The sequence below is a fragment of the Acipenser ruthenus genome, chromosome 14 (genome assembly GCF_902713425.1).
Source record: "Acipenser ruthenus chromosome 14, fAciRut3.2 maternal haplotype, whole genome shotgun sequence".
In the NCBI taxonomy this organism is placed as follows: Eukaryota; Metazoa; Chordata; class Actinopteri; order Acipenseriformes; family Acipenseridae; genus Acipenser; species Acipenser ruthenus.
Genome location: NC_081202.1, coordinates 37,153,444 through 37,168,652, shown reverse-complemented (window position 1 = coordinate 37,168,652; position 15,209 = coordinate 37,153,444). Strand labels below are relative to the sequence as shown.

The 15,209-nt window shown below is 43.8% G+C and overlaps 1 protein-coding gene across 1 annotated transcript in view; it reads left to right on the top strand.

Moving 5' to 3' along the window:
- kcnq1.2 (potassium voltage-gated channel, KQT-like subfamily, member 1.2) overlaps positions 1-15,209 on the top strand; it is a 475,366-nt gene that overhangs the window by 48,849 nt on the left and 411,308 nt on the right. The window contains exon 3 of the mRNA XM_058985439.1: positions 14,334-14,459. Coding sequence (XP_058841422.1) covers positions 14,334-14,459 — 126 coding nt within the window. The remainder of the gene's footprint in view (positions 1-14,333; positions 14,460-15,209) is intronic.

Sequence of the window (15,209 nt, the reverse complement as noted above, 5' to 3'; positions counted from 1 at the left end):
ATAGTACTACTGGCAGTTCTATGCAACTGGCATCTTTGCACAACTATGCTTGTTCAGTTTTTTATATGCAAAGGGATCATTTATACATATCCTATAAATCAGAAATTAATTTCAGATAGATTATAAATTCTGTTTCCAAATTACACCCTCAAGTGTATTAACACTTGATAAACAAATTATGCTTGTTAGAATCTCTGAAGAAGTTGAATTTTCACCAGGGGTTTGTGAAAAACACGTCACGTTCAACCAGATGCACCTACACCTTACTCGAAAGAATAATATTGAAGTCACAAGTTCTATGGGTATTGGAAACCAGCCTCTTGCTCTTTGTTCCAACCATATTCATAATTATTTATTTGAACCACGTTAACTTCCTTCTCAAGTTCGTTAAACCTGAAGTGGAATAGCCCTCCTGGACAGTAATTGGACAGCCTTGGGTAACATTGTTCAACATAAGCCAAAACATGTGTCTAATTGTTTATTGTACTGCAGTTCTACCTTTAAATTGAGGGATCATTTTCAATTACCAATTTACATTGCTGTTTTCAATAATCATTGCAACAGTTGTACTGTACCTTCTGAGATGTTGCTGAATGGCGAATTGAGGCAAATTAAACCAAAAAGCAATTTGTTAAAGGGTTGTGTTTGGAAAATGTCCAAGTTATCCGATTGGTGAGGGGATTTGGAATATAAAACCATAGTTCTAGTTTGTATGCAAACATATGGTGGAGCTTTTTAATATTGTGTGATTTTGTGAAACAATCTGGGTGGTCCACTTACAGGATCAGTCTAATCTTATTAATGGTGTAAATCATCTCTTCTGCTATAATAATAATAATAATAATAATAATAATAATAATAATAATAATCTTCCCTTAATCCTTCTGGAGTATGATGGTACTTGTTATTGACAGATACCATAATCCCTGCATCCTTTTGATAGAAAAGAAATTAAAAAGATAACTTCAGAATGCAACAAAATATACTTCTTGTGAACTGACCGGTCAACTGCACACAACTCTAAAAGACATGCAGATTTGATTTTTTCCCCAATTAGAAAAATCCTGCCTTATTTTTAGTTTTCAATCACTGAAAAAAATGCTACATTCTCAGTTACAGACATTTCAGTATTATGAACAGCCTCTTAGAGGTTCAACCAATTTCCTAATCGAATATCGAACTGGTACTAACTGTCAGTAATCAATGAAGTTAACTCTGAATACAACTGAAAACAAGCATGTGCTAGTAATATTTACGTGATACTCCAAATTGGACAGCAGGGCAATATAATCTGGCAAAGAATGGTTAATTAATGTCTAGCAAAATAAAAGCCATGTCGATAATATATTATACAAGCACTCTACATGCTCTGTGTTCTCAGAACTCTGCACTCTCCATTCTCTATGCGCTCAGAACTCTGCACTCTACATGCTCTGTGTTCTCAGAACTCTGCACTTTCCATGCTTTATGTGCTCAGAACTCTGCACTCTCCATTCTCTATGCGCTCAGAACTCTGCACTCTACATGCTCTGTGTTCTCAGAACTCTGCACTCTCAATTCTCTATGCGCTCAGAACTCTGCACTTTCCATGCTTTATGTGCTCAGAACTCTGCACTCTCCATGCTTTATGTGCTCAGAACTCTGCACTCTACATGCTCTGTGTTCTCAGAACTCTGCACTTTCCATGCTTTATGTGCTCAGAACTCTGCACTCTCCATTCTCTATGCGCTCAGAACTCTGCACTCTACATGCTCTGTGTTCTCAGAACTCTGCACTCTCCATGCTTTATGTGCTCAGAACTCTGCACTCTCCATTCTCTATGCGCTCAGAACTCTGCACTCTACATGCTCTGTGTTCTCAGAACTCTGCACTCTCCATTCTCTATGCGCTCAGAACTCTGCACTCTCCATGCTTTATGTGCTCAGAACTCTGCACTCTCCATTCTCTATGCGCTCAGAACTCTGCACTCTCCATGCTTTATGTGCTCAGAACTCTGCACTCTCCATTCTCTATGCGCTCAGAACTCTGCTGTATTTAAGACAGCAGTCTGCTGTTTATGTGCTGCCACACACAAGTTATAAACACACATCTTTTGTAGAGACTCCATGTGGCGACTTAACTGGCTTGCACTGTTATGGCTCAGTGCTGATATACTGTACCTGATGAGAGCTGCTCTTCTACAATGCAATGCAGGAGTGGTGCTTTGCTATTATTATAATAGCAAAGATAATAGCAAAGTGGTGCTTTGCTATTATCTTTGCTATTATGTACCTTCATAAGGCTCCTTCTGGGGAAACGGGTTATATAATGTATCCATATTTTAACCAGGATAACAGCATATAGAAGAACTAAAAATACTAAATATTGCCCAGAGTAAGACAACTGATAAAGGCACAACCGTGTGCTGTGCAGAGTCAGTCATACAGTCTGGTGCTCAGGGTCGTGTCCTGTCTGTGCCAAGTTGCTTGTCTTCCACAGAGAGCTGCATTGGCTCTGGTGCTCCTCTGGTGCTCCTGTGGCTCTAGTGAAGCTAAATCATCTGGGACTGGCCACTGTAGCGGACTCTACCAGAAGGGCTACTGGTGAGCTCAAAGAGGAAGCCCAGTCATCTGGTAGCTCACTGCCATCCAGTATAGAGCTCCTGGGTGTTAAGAGACATTTGCTTGATCATGGGATCGGAGGAAGTCCTGTGCTTGTTCTAGGGATTGCTATAGTGAGGGAACGTAATTGGGCATTCAAAATTGGAGGTAAAATATTTGGCGGCCCTAGCAAAAAGAAAAAAAGAAAAAAAGTAATTGATCAAACAGCTGAAGGCGAGGCTAACATATTCCAGTAATTATTGTAGATCAGTATGTGATGCCAGTGACAATGTACAGCAACATACAATAAGAAGAATACATATCTTACATCTTGCCACTGTTTTTGTGCATTACAGATTTTAACGAGTCATTGGACTCCATCTCTGCTTGCTGCCGTGCCTTAATTTATAGATTAAATGGATGACGCTAGGGTTGGACAACAGACCAACATGTTACAGCAGGCTAGAGAAAGAGTCATATTTGTCAGACCACCCACACTGAGGCGTTTGTTGACATGCAGAGTCCCTTATTATCCTTAACAACAGAGTCTTTGAAAATACTGCAGCTTGGGAGGTAGTTCTTGTCTTGACCATGCCTCAGAGGCGAAATTATAGCCTGCTGTATTAAACAAGAAATGCTACATTGTACCATTATTTAAGTGTTAATGGGCCCTTTTCTGGCACTAAACAACCCTGCACGTCATTAACTGGGAGTAAAGGGTGACACTTTTATAAACCGATTGTGTCAGTATTGTTTACAGAACATATGTATACTTTTTAGCTTTTTCATTTTAAAAACGGATCTAAATTGTGTAATCTCCTGTGCCATATTAAAATAGAAGTTGGATTTTGGATACTAACAGTTTTAGATGACTTCAGGTTGAGCACAAAGCTGTAAATGTAATGGAGTGTTGTGTGATGCGCCTGCTGTTATGGATTCTATCCCCTGTTGGTGGAATGAGATGAGGTTAAAAGATCGAAAATCACAAATGCATTTGCATAGTGATTAAGACCCTTGCTTGCGGTGTGGGGTCGTTGGCTTGTGCTTAGCCTCTGCCCCGTTACATAAAGACACACACAACAGAAGATAAAAAGCAGATTAAGTCTATCTCAATTGCACTGTATTGCTGAGTGTAAACGCTTAAACAAACACATCCATTTTGCCTCATTTAAATATCTATATGTTAATAAACATATTGAAAACCCTGTAAAAAGGTCTGCTTTTGAAACCGGTCTCTGTTTTTTTTATAGCTACCATATTTGCTTGAGTATAAGTCGAGAAATTTAAACCCAAAACACAAACCTGAAGTTGGGGGGAGTCAACTAATGCACGAGCAAACATGTGAACTGATCTATAATTTATAGTAAGAGCCTATATTTACTGATTGCGATGACCAGCGGCAGCATGAACGCTATGGAGGGGTGTAATAATAATAATAATAATAATAATAATAATAATAATAATAATAATGTTACATTTTCTATTGTGTGATTCTGCAGCATAGTGCTTCTGTGGGAAACAGCAGCACCTCCATTGTTGTGGGCAACTTCTTGTTGCCCTCGTTGTCAGAGCAAATGCTTTTAATTTCTCTCAAATCAAAATGCAAACATCTCAAGATTTGGCAAAAATGATTCTGTGACATTGTCTATATATAAAAAAAAATGAATCCCAGGTTTGTTTACATCCAGGAGCTGTCACATAAAACAGAGACACAGTTTCATTGAATTACAGCCAGACCACACCAGCCCCCACATTCCATTGAAATACATACTTCTGTGTGGGCTAGGAAGGAAGTGGGGGTGGGGCTTGTATATTAAAATAATACTATTGTATGCTTGTGGCAGGGTGGCTTGGGTGATGACATCAGACCCGTAAGACAGTGGACACAGACAACAGACTGGGGTAATGAAAGTGCTGATGCGCGAGTTTAATTTACAAATAAAAGATTTCAACACAAAACAAAACACCCCATCACAAGGCTATACAAAAAAAAACATGCACAGGAACGGGGAGTACCCTGTCACAAGGCTATAAAAAAACATGCACAGGAACAGGGAGTACCCTGTCACAAGGCTATACAAAAAAACATGCACAGGAACAGGGAGTACCCCGTCACAAGGCTATAAAAAAACATGCACAGAAACAGGGAGTACCCTGTCACAAGGCTATAAAAAAACATGCACAGGAACGGGGAGTACCCTGTCACAAGGCTATAAAAAAACATGCACAGGAACGGGGAGTACCCTGTCACAAGGCTATACAAAAACATGCACAGGAACAGGGAGTACCCTGTCACAAGGCTATACAAAAAAAACATGCACAGGGATGGGGAGTACCCTGTCACAAGGCTATACAAAAACATGCACTGCATTGTAATATGCGTCAAAATCACACGTCTGGCGGTTCTAGGTAGAAGTGCTTATAAAATTGTTATTTTTGCAAATCTGCCGCTCAAACGTCATAAGGATATCTAATACATATATTTAGGGAAAAAAATGTATACCCGAATCTCGCCCTCACAATGGGGGGCTGGTCGACTTCTACATAACATCAACTTTTACTCGAGCAAATGTGGTACTTTTTAATACTTTAAGTTTTAATTTACCAGAAAAAAACTAAGGGAGCAGTTGTGCTGTTGTAATTGGTGGGGCATACTGTCCCTACATTTTTTGTTTAATTCAATCAGTGCAGTTCAGTTTTAAACTGCTATATTTTTCAATATAATGTATTAAGCATCAATCACATCTGATTCCATATGCCATCTTTTGTACAGCTTTCATGAATTGTCGTCTTTACTTCTAGTGTCCCTACCTGTATTGTGTACGGCCTGCCTAGGTTTCTGTGGCTGTCTTCAAATACCACGTTTCCATGAATCACATAACCGGGGTACGTGCTCGAGTCCCCCCCCCCCACCACGTTTCCATGAATCACATAACCTGGGTAGGTGCTAGAGTTGCCCCCCCCCCCCCACACTACGTTTCCAAGATTCACATAACCGGGGTACGTGCTCGAGTCCCCCCCCCCACCACGTTTCCATGAATCACATAACCGGGGTACGTGCTCGAGTCCCCCCCCCCACCACGTTTCCAAGAATCACATAACCGGGGTACGTGCTTGAGTTGCCCCCCCCCCACACCACGTTTCCAAGAATCACATAACCGGGGTACGTGCTCGAGTTGCCCCCCCCCACACCACGTTTCCATGAATCACATAACCGGGGTACGTGCTCGAGTTGCCCCCCCCACACCACGTTTCCAAGAATCATGAATCACATAACCGGGGTACGTGCTCGAGTTGGTCCCCCCCCCCCCACCACGTTTCCAAGAATCACATAACCGGGGTACGTGCTCGAGTTGCCCCCCCCACACCACGTTTCCAAGAATCACATAACCGGGGTACGTGCTCGAGTTGCCCCCCCCACACCACGTTTCCATGATTCACGTAACCTGTGTTATGTGAATCATGCCCCCCCCGTTTCCATGGGTCTCGGTCCCTTCAAAGAGGCGCCAGAAGGTTGACTTGGCCCGTATGTGTGTGTGTGTGTGTGTGTGGGGGGGGGTATTGGGTTGGCAGGGAATTCAATTCCTCCTTGCAGAAACACATGGGAATGTGGCAGGAGTTGTATATTGAATAACTGATGATTTAATGAGGCTCCAGTCACAGGGGTAAAAAGGGTCATCAAGGCTGTTAATGTTGGAGTTAATGTTGGTGTTGGAGTTAATGGTGGAGAAGGTGAGAAGAGAAGAATTGTGTGTTGGTATCGTTTGTGTTTAGGGGAGTTCAGTGCTGTGTTTTGTTGAAAAAGGCATCTCTGTCTGAAACCACAGTGTATTTAAAGTGTTTGTATTGTTTTTGTTTAACTGTTTATTTTGACCACGTGCCTCTGTTATTGTGCCTCTGTTATGTTCCTATGTTTTGTTTGTTATTTTATTATTTATTATTAAAAGGGCACACCAGCGCATAAACTTGCAGCTTCTGTCTCTGGGTCCACTTCCTGAGTTCCACCAGCCTGGGCTGTGACGCTGTCCTGTTCACATATGGCCCTGTGAACGTGTGGGTTGTAGTGCGTGGTGAATGGGTGATCCAGACAAGGACACAACACAAAGTTCACGGTTCAAGTTCCTTTTTGTTCCCTGAACCGTAATTAAATAATAAAGCTGGCTCTACCCTGCAATGGGTATTGCCAGCGCCAAAACAAGGGGTTGCAGTCCCGAAATACTAATCCCAAAACACAAACACAACACAAACACAGACACGTCTCCGGACAGTGAGTGCTCGAGTGCAGGTGCGGTTGCAAAAACAAACAAAACACTTAACTCTCCTTCCAAACAGTCCTCGTTTCCTCCCATCAACCACAACAAAGGAACCGATTATGGCGTCACGTCCCCCTAAAGTACCCTCAGCCCCGCCCCCTCCGATAGCTAGTTCAATCACGTATCCTCCAATTCATGAATGAAACTTTGCTTACCATACTAGGGCGGGGACTCCTGGTACCGTGACGCCATCCCTTTCCTGAATGGCCGGCTTCTGACTGCCCCCGGAATGAACTGCCGAAACATTCAGTACGGGGCACGCAATTCCTGCTGTACAGTGCTCTCACAGGTCGAGAGGGAGATTGTTGATTCAGATTCATTCGCTCTTTTATTATTATTATTATGTGTTTATTTAGCAGACACCTTTATCCAAGGCGACTTACAGAGACTAGGGTGTGTGAACTATGCATCAGCTGCAGAGTCACTTACAACTACGTCTCACCCGAAAGATGGAGCACAAGGAGGTGAAGTGACTTGCTCAGGGTCACACAATGAGTCAGAGGCTGAGGTGGGATTTGAACCGGGGACCTCCTGGTTACAAGCCCTCTCTAACCACTGGACCACACAGCCTCCTTTGTCACAGGCCCTTAATTTTAAGGTAGCGGTAAACTTTTACGATAAGCATTTGCTATCTCTCAGTATCATGTAATTGTAGGACAGTATTGTCACGTGTGAAAACTTTAACAATATCAAGCCGAAATGAAAATGCTTTAATTTGCTTAGAAATAATTTCAAACTGGTTAATAGACTAGCAAGCACTGGTAAAATCAGGTCAGTTCCCTTGCAATTCGAAGATGACCAACAACAATACTTTTGGGATATGCCTGCTACAGGTCAGGTATTGACTGAGCATTTTATGTCAGAGCTGCCGATTGGCCCCTCCGGGGAGTGACGTCGTCGGTCCCGCCTCCCGAGGGAATAAGGAGTCACTCCGCAGAGCTCACATCCTCTTTTGCTTCTCACATCAGGTAAGTGAAGCTAAGTATACTAACCTGTCCAGTTGCTTTGACTCCTTGGTACTTAGACACTCCTTACATTGGTGCCCTCACCGCCCTCGATGCTCCCGACGCCTCAGAGCCTCGGTTCTTATCCCTTAGTGCTTTAACACTCACTGCCCCGGTCGTATGACTGCATGCGATCCAGACTAGACACCCTTGCCTAGTACCCTCGGTGCCTCGATGTCCTCTGCCTGTAGCTGGTGCGCTACTCCACTGTAGGCGCTCTCTCTTTCTGGAGTTCCCCTGCAATTTTTATTGCTGGAAGTCGGCTTGTCACTTCCCAGGAGTCAGAAACTCTGCTTCTGTGAACTGAGCTATAAACGCTGCACAACTGCGCTGTGGTTAATCTTTTTCTTTCCAACAGCCTACATCACTTGTAGTCTGCTTTTCTAACCTTACAGCACTTGATGTTTTGTGTTTTGCCACACCCCGCTGTTGAGTTGACTCCGCTGGATTGTCTCGGCCCGCCCTCTTGGTGCGCCCGGCAAAAACATTGACTGTTCATTTTACCCTCACAGCTTTGCTGTTGTGTGCGTGTATGTGGTTTTTTCTTTTACTGCCTTGCAATTAAAAAAAAAAGCAGTACACTTTTTCTTCCTGTCTAACACACCACATCTCCTTGAACCTGTGCTGCACTCTGGTGTACGCTACGTGCTGCCCCGTTGTGTGACTGCACATGGTCCAGAACCAGGCTTTCGCCGCACTGCACCATGCGCTTTTCCGTACTGCTCTCCTGATTGCCTACCGCATCCACTCGAGCCTGTGTATCCACCCCGGTGCTGTTTTGTCTATCCGAGCCTGTGTATCCATCCAGATTCTCCGGTACACCGGTACTCTATTCTGCCTCACTCAGTGTCCTCAGTGCTTCTGCACCCTTGGTGCCTGAGTGCTTCAATACACAGGTTTACACCCGCCGGTGTTTAAACAATGTCCTCTGGGTCATATAGACATCAAGCATGGCTTAATTCCACGCTTGCACGTCCTATACAACGCCCCCTGCTAGCACGGCTGAGCCATGCACGGCAACTCGAGATATTACAGGATATTACAGACTTGAAAAACCAAATGGTCCAAGTCCTTGAGTATTTGGCAAAGCATGGCTGAGGAGGAGGAGAAGGTGGCTCCTTCCTTCAGAAGCAGCTACTGCAGTCGACGCCCCTACCTGAACCGGTGGCTTCAGAGCAGTGCCTGGGTTCGAGTATGCTGCTCCAGATCTCCGGCTTCCAAGGATAAGCCCTGGCCTGAAGCCTGGCAAGCCTCATGGTAGCTCGCAGGCAGCTTTGGCTGTCCCAAGCAAGGGTCTCTGATGAGGACAAGTCAGCTTTGCTTGTTGAGTCAATATCCCCTGACCTTACCTTTGGACCAGCGGTATAGGAATTGCTGCACCGCTCTCACCGAGAACGCGAGGCGTCTCGGTAGGTAGCCTCAGTGCTCCCCTCCTGTACTCTGGTATGGGAGAGAACGAGATGCTGGCTTCTGCCTGTGACTCACATGTTTCTGATCCCCACTGCCCCGCGTGATGACCTGAGGCACTGCCTTCAGGCTTCCGCGGCAGCTAACAGCCGGGCCTACACGCAATGACGGGAGGGTACCTGACGTGGGATTCCAACACAGCAGCGATCTCAGAGGCAGTTCCAATGTCACCCCAGGCAGCCCCCACAATGGTCTCCGCCTCAGCCTCAGCAGCCCCAGCAACGTCCCTAAAGGCTTGCCGCTCAGGCGCACCTGCACCTCAGACACTTGGGTGCTCGCCACCGTACACACCGGTTATGCACACCGTCACATTCTCCAGTCTGTCCGGTCGGGTGACTGGTTTACTACTGTGGACGTATTCACGTTCCTATTCGTCCCGTGCACAGGAAATATCTCCGCTACACTTTTCAAGGAAGCGTCTTTGAGTTTTCAGTGCTGCCGTTCGGTCTCTCCTTAGCCCCCTGCATGTTTTCAAAGTGCGTAGATTCCATCCTAGCCCCTTGCAGCTGCAGGGGATCAGGGTGTTGAATTACCTGGGTGACTGGTTGAGCTGTCCCCAGTCACAGGAAGGGGCAATGGCCCTCACGCCACTAGTGATGGAGCATCTGTTGAGGCTGGGTCTCACCCTCAGCGATTCCCAAAGCCATTTAATTCCGGTGCAAAGTACAGTTTACCTGGGACCCCGGTAGGCCTCCCTTACAATGTGAGACTACCTGTCAGACGACAGAGTAGATACCATTCAGAAGTGTCTATCCCTGTTTCAACAGGGGGTGATGGTACTTTTGGTGTCAGAAGTTGCTGGGTCTGATGACCACGGCTTCATCAGCTCTCCAGCTGGGGTTACTTCATATGTACCCACTTCAGGCATGACTCAATGCTTTCCGGTTACATCCCAAACACGACAGACACCGTCGGCTGACCGTGTCTCGCATATGCTGGGAATCCCTGTGCTGGTGGAGGTGAGCCTCTCAAATGCATGAAAGTGCAAGGATCGGGGTAATCCACAGCTCCTGGGCAGGCCGTTGGACATCCCTGCACATAAATGCGCTGGAGTTGCGAGCGGTTCATTTGTACACATTCCCACCAATACTGTTGCTCCTGGCTTTCCTATTGAAAGTACGAAGAGAAGAGGCGACAGTTCTCCTGGTGGCCCCCAGATGGCCCAGGAGAATCTCGTTTTCAAACCTTTGTCAGCTGCTGCATAGAGTCTGCTATACCTGGATCTCCTCAGTCAGATGAGAGGCACCCTCTGGCACTCAGAACTGGGCAGACTCCTACTTTTTCAAAATTGGTATAGGACCATCTATTGCCCCATAGCAATTATTTACAGTTTCTGCAAGATCTGCTAGAGGCGGGTAGGTCCCCCTCTACGTTGAAAGTGTACCTAGCAGCTATATCTGCATGCCATGTCCCCATTGACTCAGTTCCCTGGGCGCTCATTTTCTGGCGACTTGTTTTCGAACGGGTGCTCGTGCTCTGCCATGGTGTAAGGACCCTGGGTCTGGCCCTCTCAAAGCAGCGGCTGTCTCACTGGATTGTGGACACAGTTTCGACTGCATATACTAATGCCGTTCTACCCCCACCTGGGTGGATGGCCGCGCACTCTACCCGAGCAGTGGTTACATCATGGGCCCTCTTTAGAGGACCCTCATTGACCGATATATGTACTGCGGCTAGCTGGGCTACGCTGCATACTTTCACCAGGTTCTACCGACTTAATGTGGTAGATCCCTCTATACCTTCATTAGGCTCAAGGGTCCTTGAGATTGCACGCTCGGACCACTAACTGTGCTTTGCTGTTTCGAGACATCCCTTGTCTGTTGTCTTGGCTCATGGGCCCTCGTGACGGCTTTGATATACTTTTCCAAAGTATTGTTGTTGGTCATCTTCGAATTGAAAGGGAATGTTAGGTTACGGATGTAACCCTGGTTTCTTGAAAGGGAAGACGACCACCAAACCTTGTGAGGTCGCATCACTCGCATTCGCGGGTTCGATGCAAAGGAGGATATGAGCTCCTTGGAGTGACTACTTATTCCCTCGGTAGGTGGGACCAAGGACGTCACTCCCCGGAGTGCCCTATCAGTAGCTCTGACATAAAATGCTGAGTAAATACCTGACCTGTGGCAGGCATATCCCAGAAGTATTGTTGGTCAGCTTCTCTTTCATGGAACCAGGGTTACATTCGTAACCTAACGTTTTATACGGTACAGAACTAATTTATTAGAATTAATTTTGTTTTGTTTGTGGACTTTGCGATACCTGCATGGTGGGTGTCTAGTAATATCTACAATATATTGACAATAACGATCAACCACTTTGTTACAGACTTTCTAACAAGTTTGGCACAAATAGTTTTGGCTTACTTAATTAAACCCTTGCAAAAAAAAAAAACACAAAAATACTTAACAAAAAAGAACAGTCTTACTACAGTAGCAGGCACAGTTTACACTGCCTCTGGGTTTCTGATCACATCAGATCAATAATGTTGTCAAGCAAATTGGCTGCATCACTGCCATTCTCATCTCCACTTTGACATCTGACACATTATTCCTGTTGTCCAGCGCTTCTTTAACCTGTTCTGCAAACCAGTCTGCCAGAGGGCGGGATCACTATGAACATTGTATGCAACCCTCTGATTGGTGTAAGTATTATTGGTGATCCAATCAAAACCTCCAATAAAGCCAAAATAAATTCTCCACCAATATTTCCAGTTATACAGTAATTATACACCGGAGTTTGTGAACGCCAAAAACAAGGTGAGAGAGACATTTTTACTGAATAAAAATATTTGAAAACATTAATACAAGTATAAGGCTTTTCTTTGTCAGATGCAATATATATATATATATATATATATATATATATATATATATATATATATATATATATATATATATATGGGTAAGGGCAAAACCCGGTGGCAGAAGGCACAGGTGTTGTTGTCCATCCATCAACAGTCCAAAGCACCTTTGACCATTGTTCCATAGTCCAATTTCTGTGTTCTTGTGCATATTTTAGCCTTTTAGTCTTGTTCCCCTTTCTTAACAGAGGTATTCTTACTGCAACACATCCTTTAAGTCCTGATTTCAAGAGTGACCTTCCTACCGTTGATTTGATGGTCAACGACACCTGTGCCTTCTGCCAGTTCTGTTGTCAATTCAATGCTAGTCTTCTTTCTATTAATTAAGGATATTATCTTCAAGTATTGCTTATTTGGGTCTTCCAGTCCTGGGTTTGTCAATTACAGGTGATGTTTCTTTCTACTTGTTGATTATTTTTTGGATACCACACCTTGAAAATCGAGTGATGCGAGCTATTTCATTAAATGTTTTTCCTTCTTTATGCAAGTCAAGGTTGTTATAATAGTAGAAAACACTTGTTGAGGTTTTGAGTAAATTGTTGATGTTCATAATGCATCAGAGCAGAAAATGGGGTACCTAGTCATGTTGTTGAGGCAAATTACTTGGATCCTTTAAGACCCAATTTGACAAAGTTCTGTGATAAATCAGCTTCTAGGAAGCAGGCAAGCTCAGCTGTGCTGAATGGGATCTTGTTCATAAGTTTTCTATCTTCTTATACAGAACACTCTGTGCTGTTGTGGTAAATAAAAAAGTGGGTAAACGCCACTGTTTGGTGGAGTTGAACAGATAGATTGAACAGATAAACATGAACAGATACATTGTTATTATCCATCAGTTAACCAGAGCCCCCCATACAGCTATTTCCCCTGTAAGGTGCTGTTCATGTCTGAACAGTCACAGACCCGACAGTGCGCTTCACTGAACAGTTCTGTGAGCGTCCTTTCACGGACTAGGATGAAGACTACTAGCACTGCCCTGCAGGTCCAGTGCACCAAACAACAGAGCATTAACAGAACATTAAACAAGCAATCACAGAACACTCACACACACACACACACACGCACACACAGAACACGCAGTCCAGTGGCCACGCCCCCCTCCCCGTGCCACAGTTCTGAATGAGAGGTCTCAGCTGTCAGTCTCATGCACAGCAACACAACGCAGATGCTCACAATTAAAATATCTTGTCTTTAACCCAGGATTTGCATTTCACAGGAGATTAGAAATGAGTAAACTCTGTATCCCTTATATGAAAGTGGGTAAACACTCTATTGCTCAAATGAAAAGTGGGTAAATGCAGTTTGCCTGCGTATACCCTTGACTATACCACTGAGAACACTGCAATGTGTATATGTCACAATATTACTGTTTAATAACTTAGCTATATGTAAACTTTCTCATCTAATTTCCCAAAGTGATCAAAAGTGTTGACTGAAAAATGTATTTGATATTAACTGGACTGGACTGTGTGACAATAACTACAGAGATATTAGCAGGAGCCTATTTTCTCCCATTATATTCTGGCTGTGACATTTCAATGTTGTGATGATAAGCCAAGGTTGACTTTACCAGCTATTAAGCTACTCCCCCCAGCCCCCCCCCCCCCCCCTTCACTTGCCATTATATGTTTGCTCTATTTCTGAATGGTTCTGAGTTCTATTGTTATTACATTACTCAGTCTAACTGACTGCCATTCTGTTTGCAGGCTTGTGTCATTGAGATATTGTGATATTCTGTCCTGCTTCATGGTATAGTGGTTGTTGAGCCAGAATCACGGATACTTTAAGACCCAACTTGACAATGTTTTGAGATCAATCAGCTACTAGGAACCGGATGAGCTTAGATGGGCTGAAGTGCCTCCTCAAGTTTCTTATGTATGTAGTTGTCGATGAGGTCAACAGAGTTGAGAAAGCACCAGGAATCGCCTAAGACTGTTGATCATATTAAAGTAAACTAAACAAGCAAAGAACTAAAACTTTTTTGAGGGGGGGGGGGGGGGGGGGGGCTGTGGAAATACGTCTAGTCCCAAGAAGAGGTACAAAATGTGGCTTTAAAGAAATTATGATATCCCTCATGCCCATGAGTGTCAACATGCTTGTGTCTCACCAGAAATTGTTCTGGTGGTGTTTTTTGGTTCAGAATACGTGGTCCGCCTCTGGTCAGCAGGATGTAGAAGTAAATATGTTGGCTTCAAAGGAAGACTACGATTCGCAAGAAAACCTATTTCAATCATTGGTAAGGATTGCTGCATTGCTCCTTTGCTGTATTACTTATAAAACTGTTGCTATGGTAATGTTTGTAGTTTCAAGTCATCCTGCTTGACCCACATGACAAACAAGATGGTATATAACATGACATACAGCACATATGAGAAATAGCTATGGGACGGCTGGAAAACAAACAACAATAAGTGATGAAATGTTGAAATGATCCTCTTATTGTTATATTTATGTTAAGAAAGACAGTATGGCCATGGAGAGAAAAATAAATTTGTAGCTAATTTTGTAAATGTTCTGTTTTTGTGTTGTATGTTTCAAAATACTGTATTATAGTTATGGTTTCAACTTCATTTCCATGTTAACCATTACCACCTAGGCGATAGAGTGATGCCCTTTGGAACATAAACTCTTTGTGACATTGTTTCATTTTACATCTCTGAACAGTCTTTCAATAGGATTAGTATTTTAAAAGAAAGTTTCCCGTATGTACATTAGGAATTATAATGTCATGTTTCAGCAGACCTGGAGAAAAAACTGTAACACCTACAGCTATGATACTCGGCACAAGGTAGCAGTGTCTGCTGCTTTAATTTCATATGGTGGTTAGAATTTCTCATTTTTATTTGTAAAAATGACAAATGGTGCCTCTCTCTCTCTCGGCCTCTCTCTGAGGATTGTGGGAGGAGCATGTAGGGAGGTGGAACGCTAGTGCTGTAGGACTGGAAAATTAAAAAAAAACACTATTTATTTATTTTTTTATTTTTTA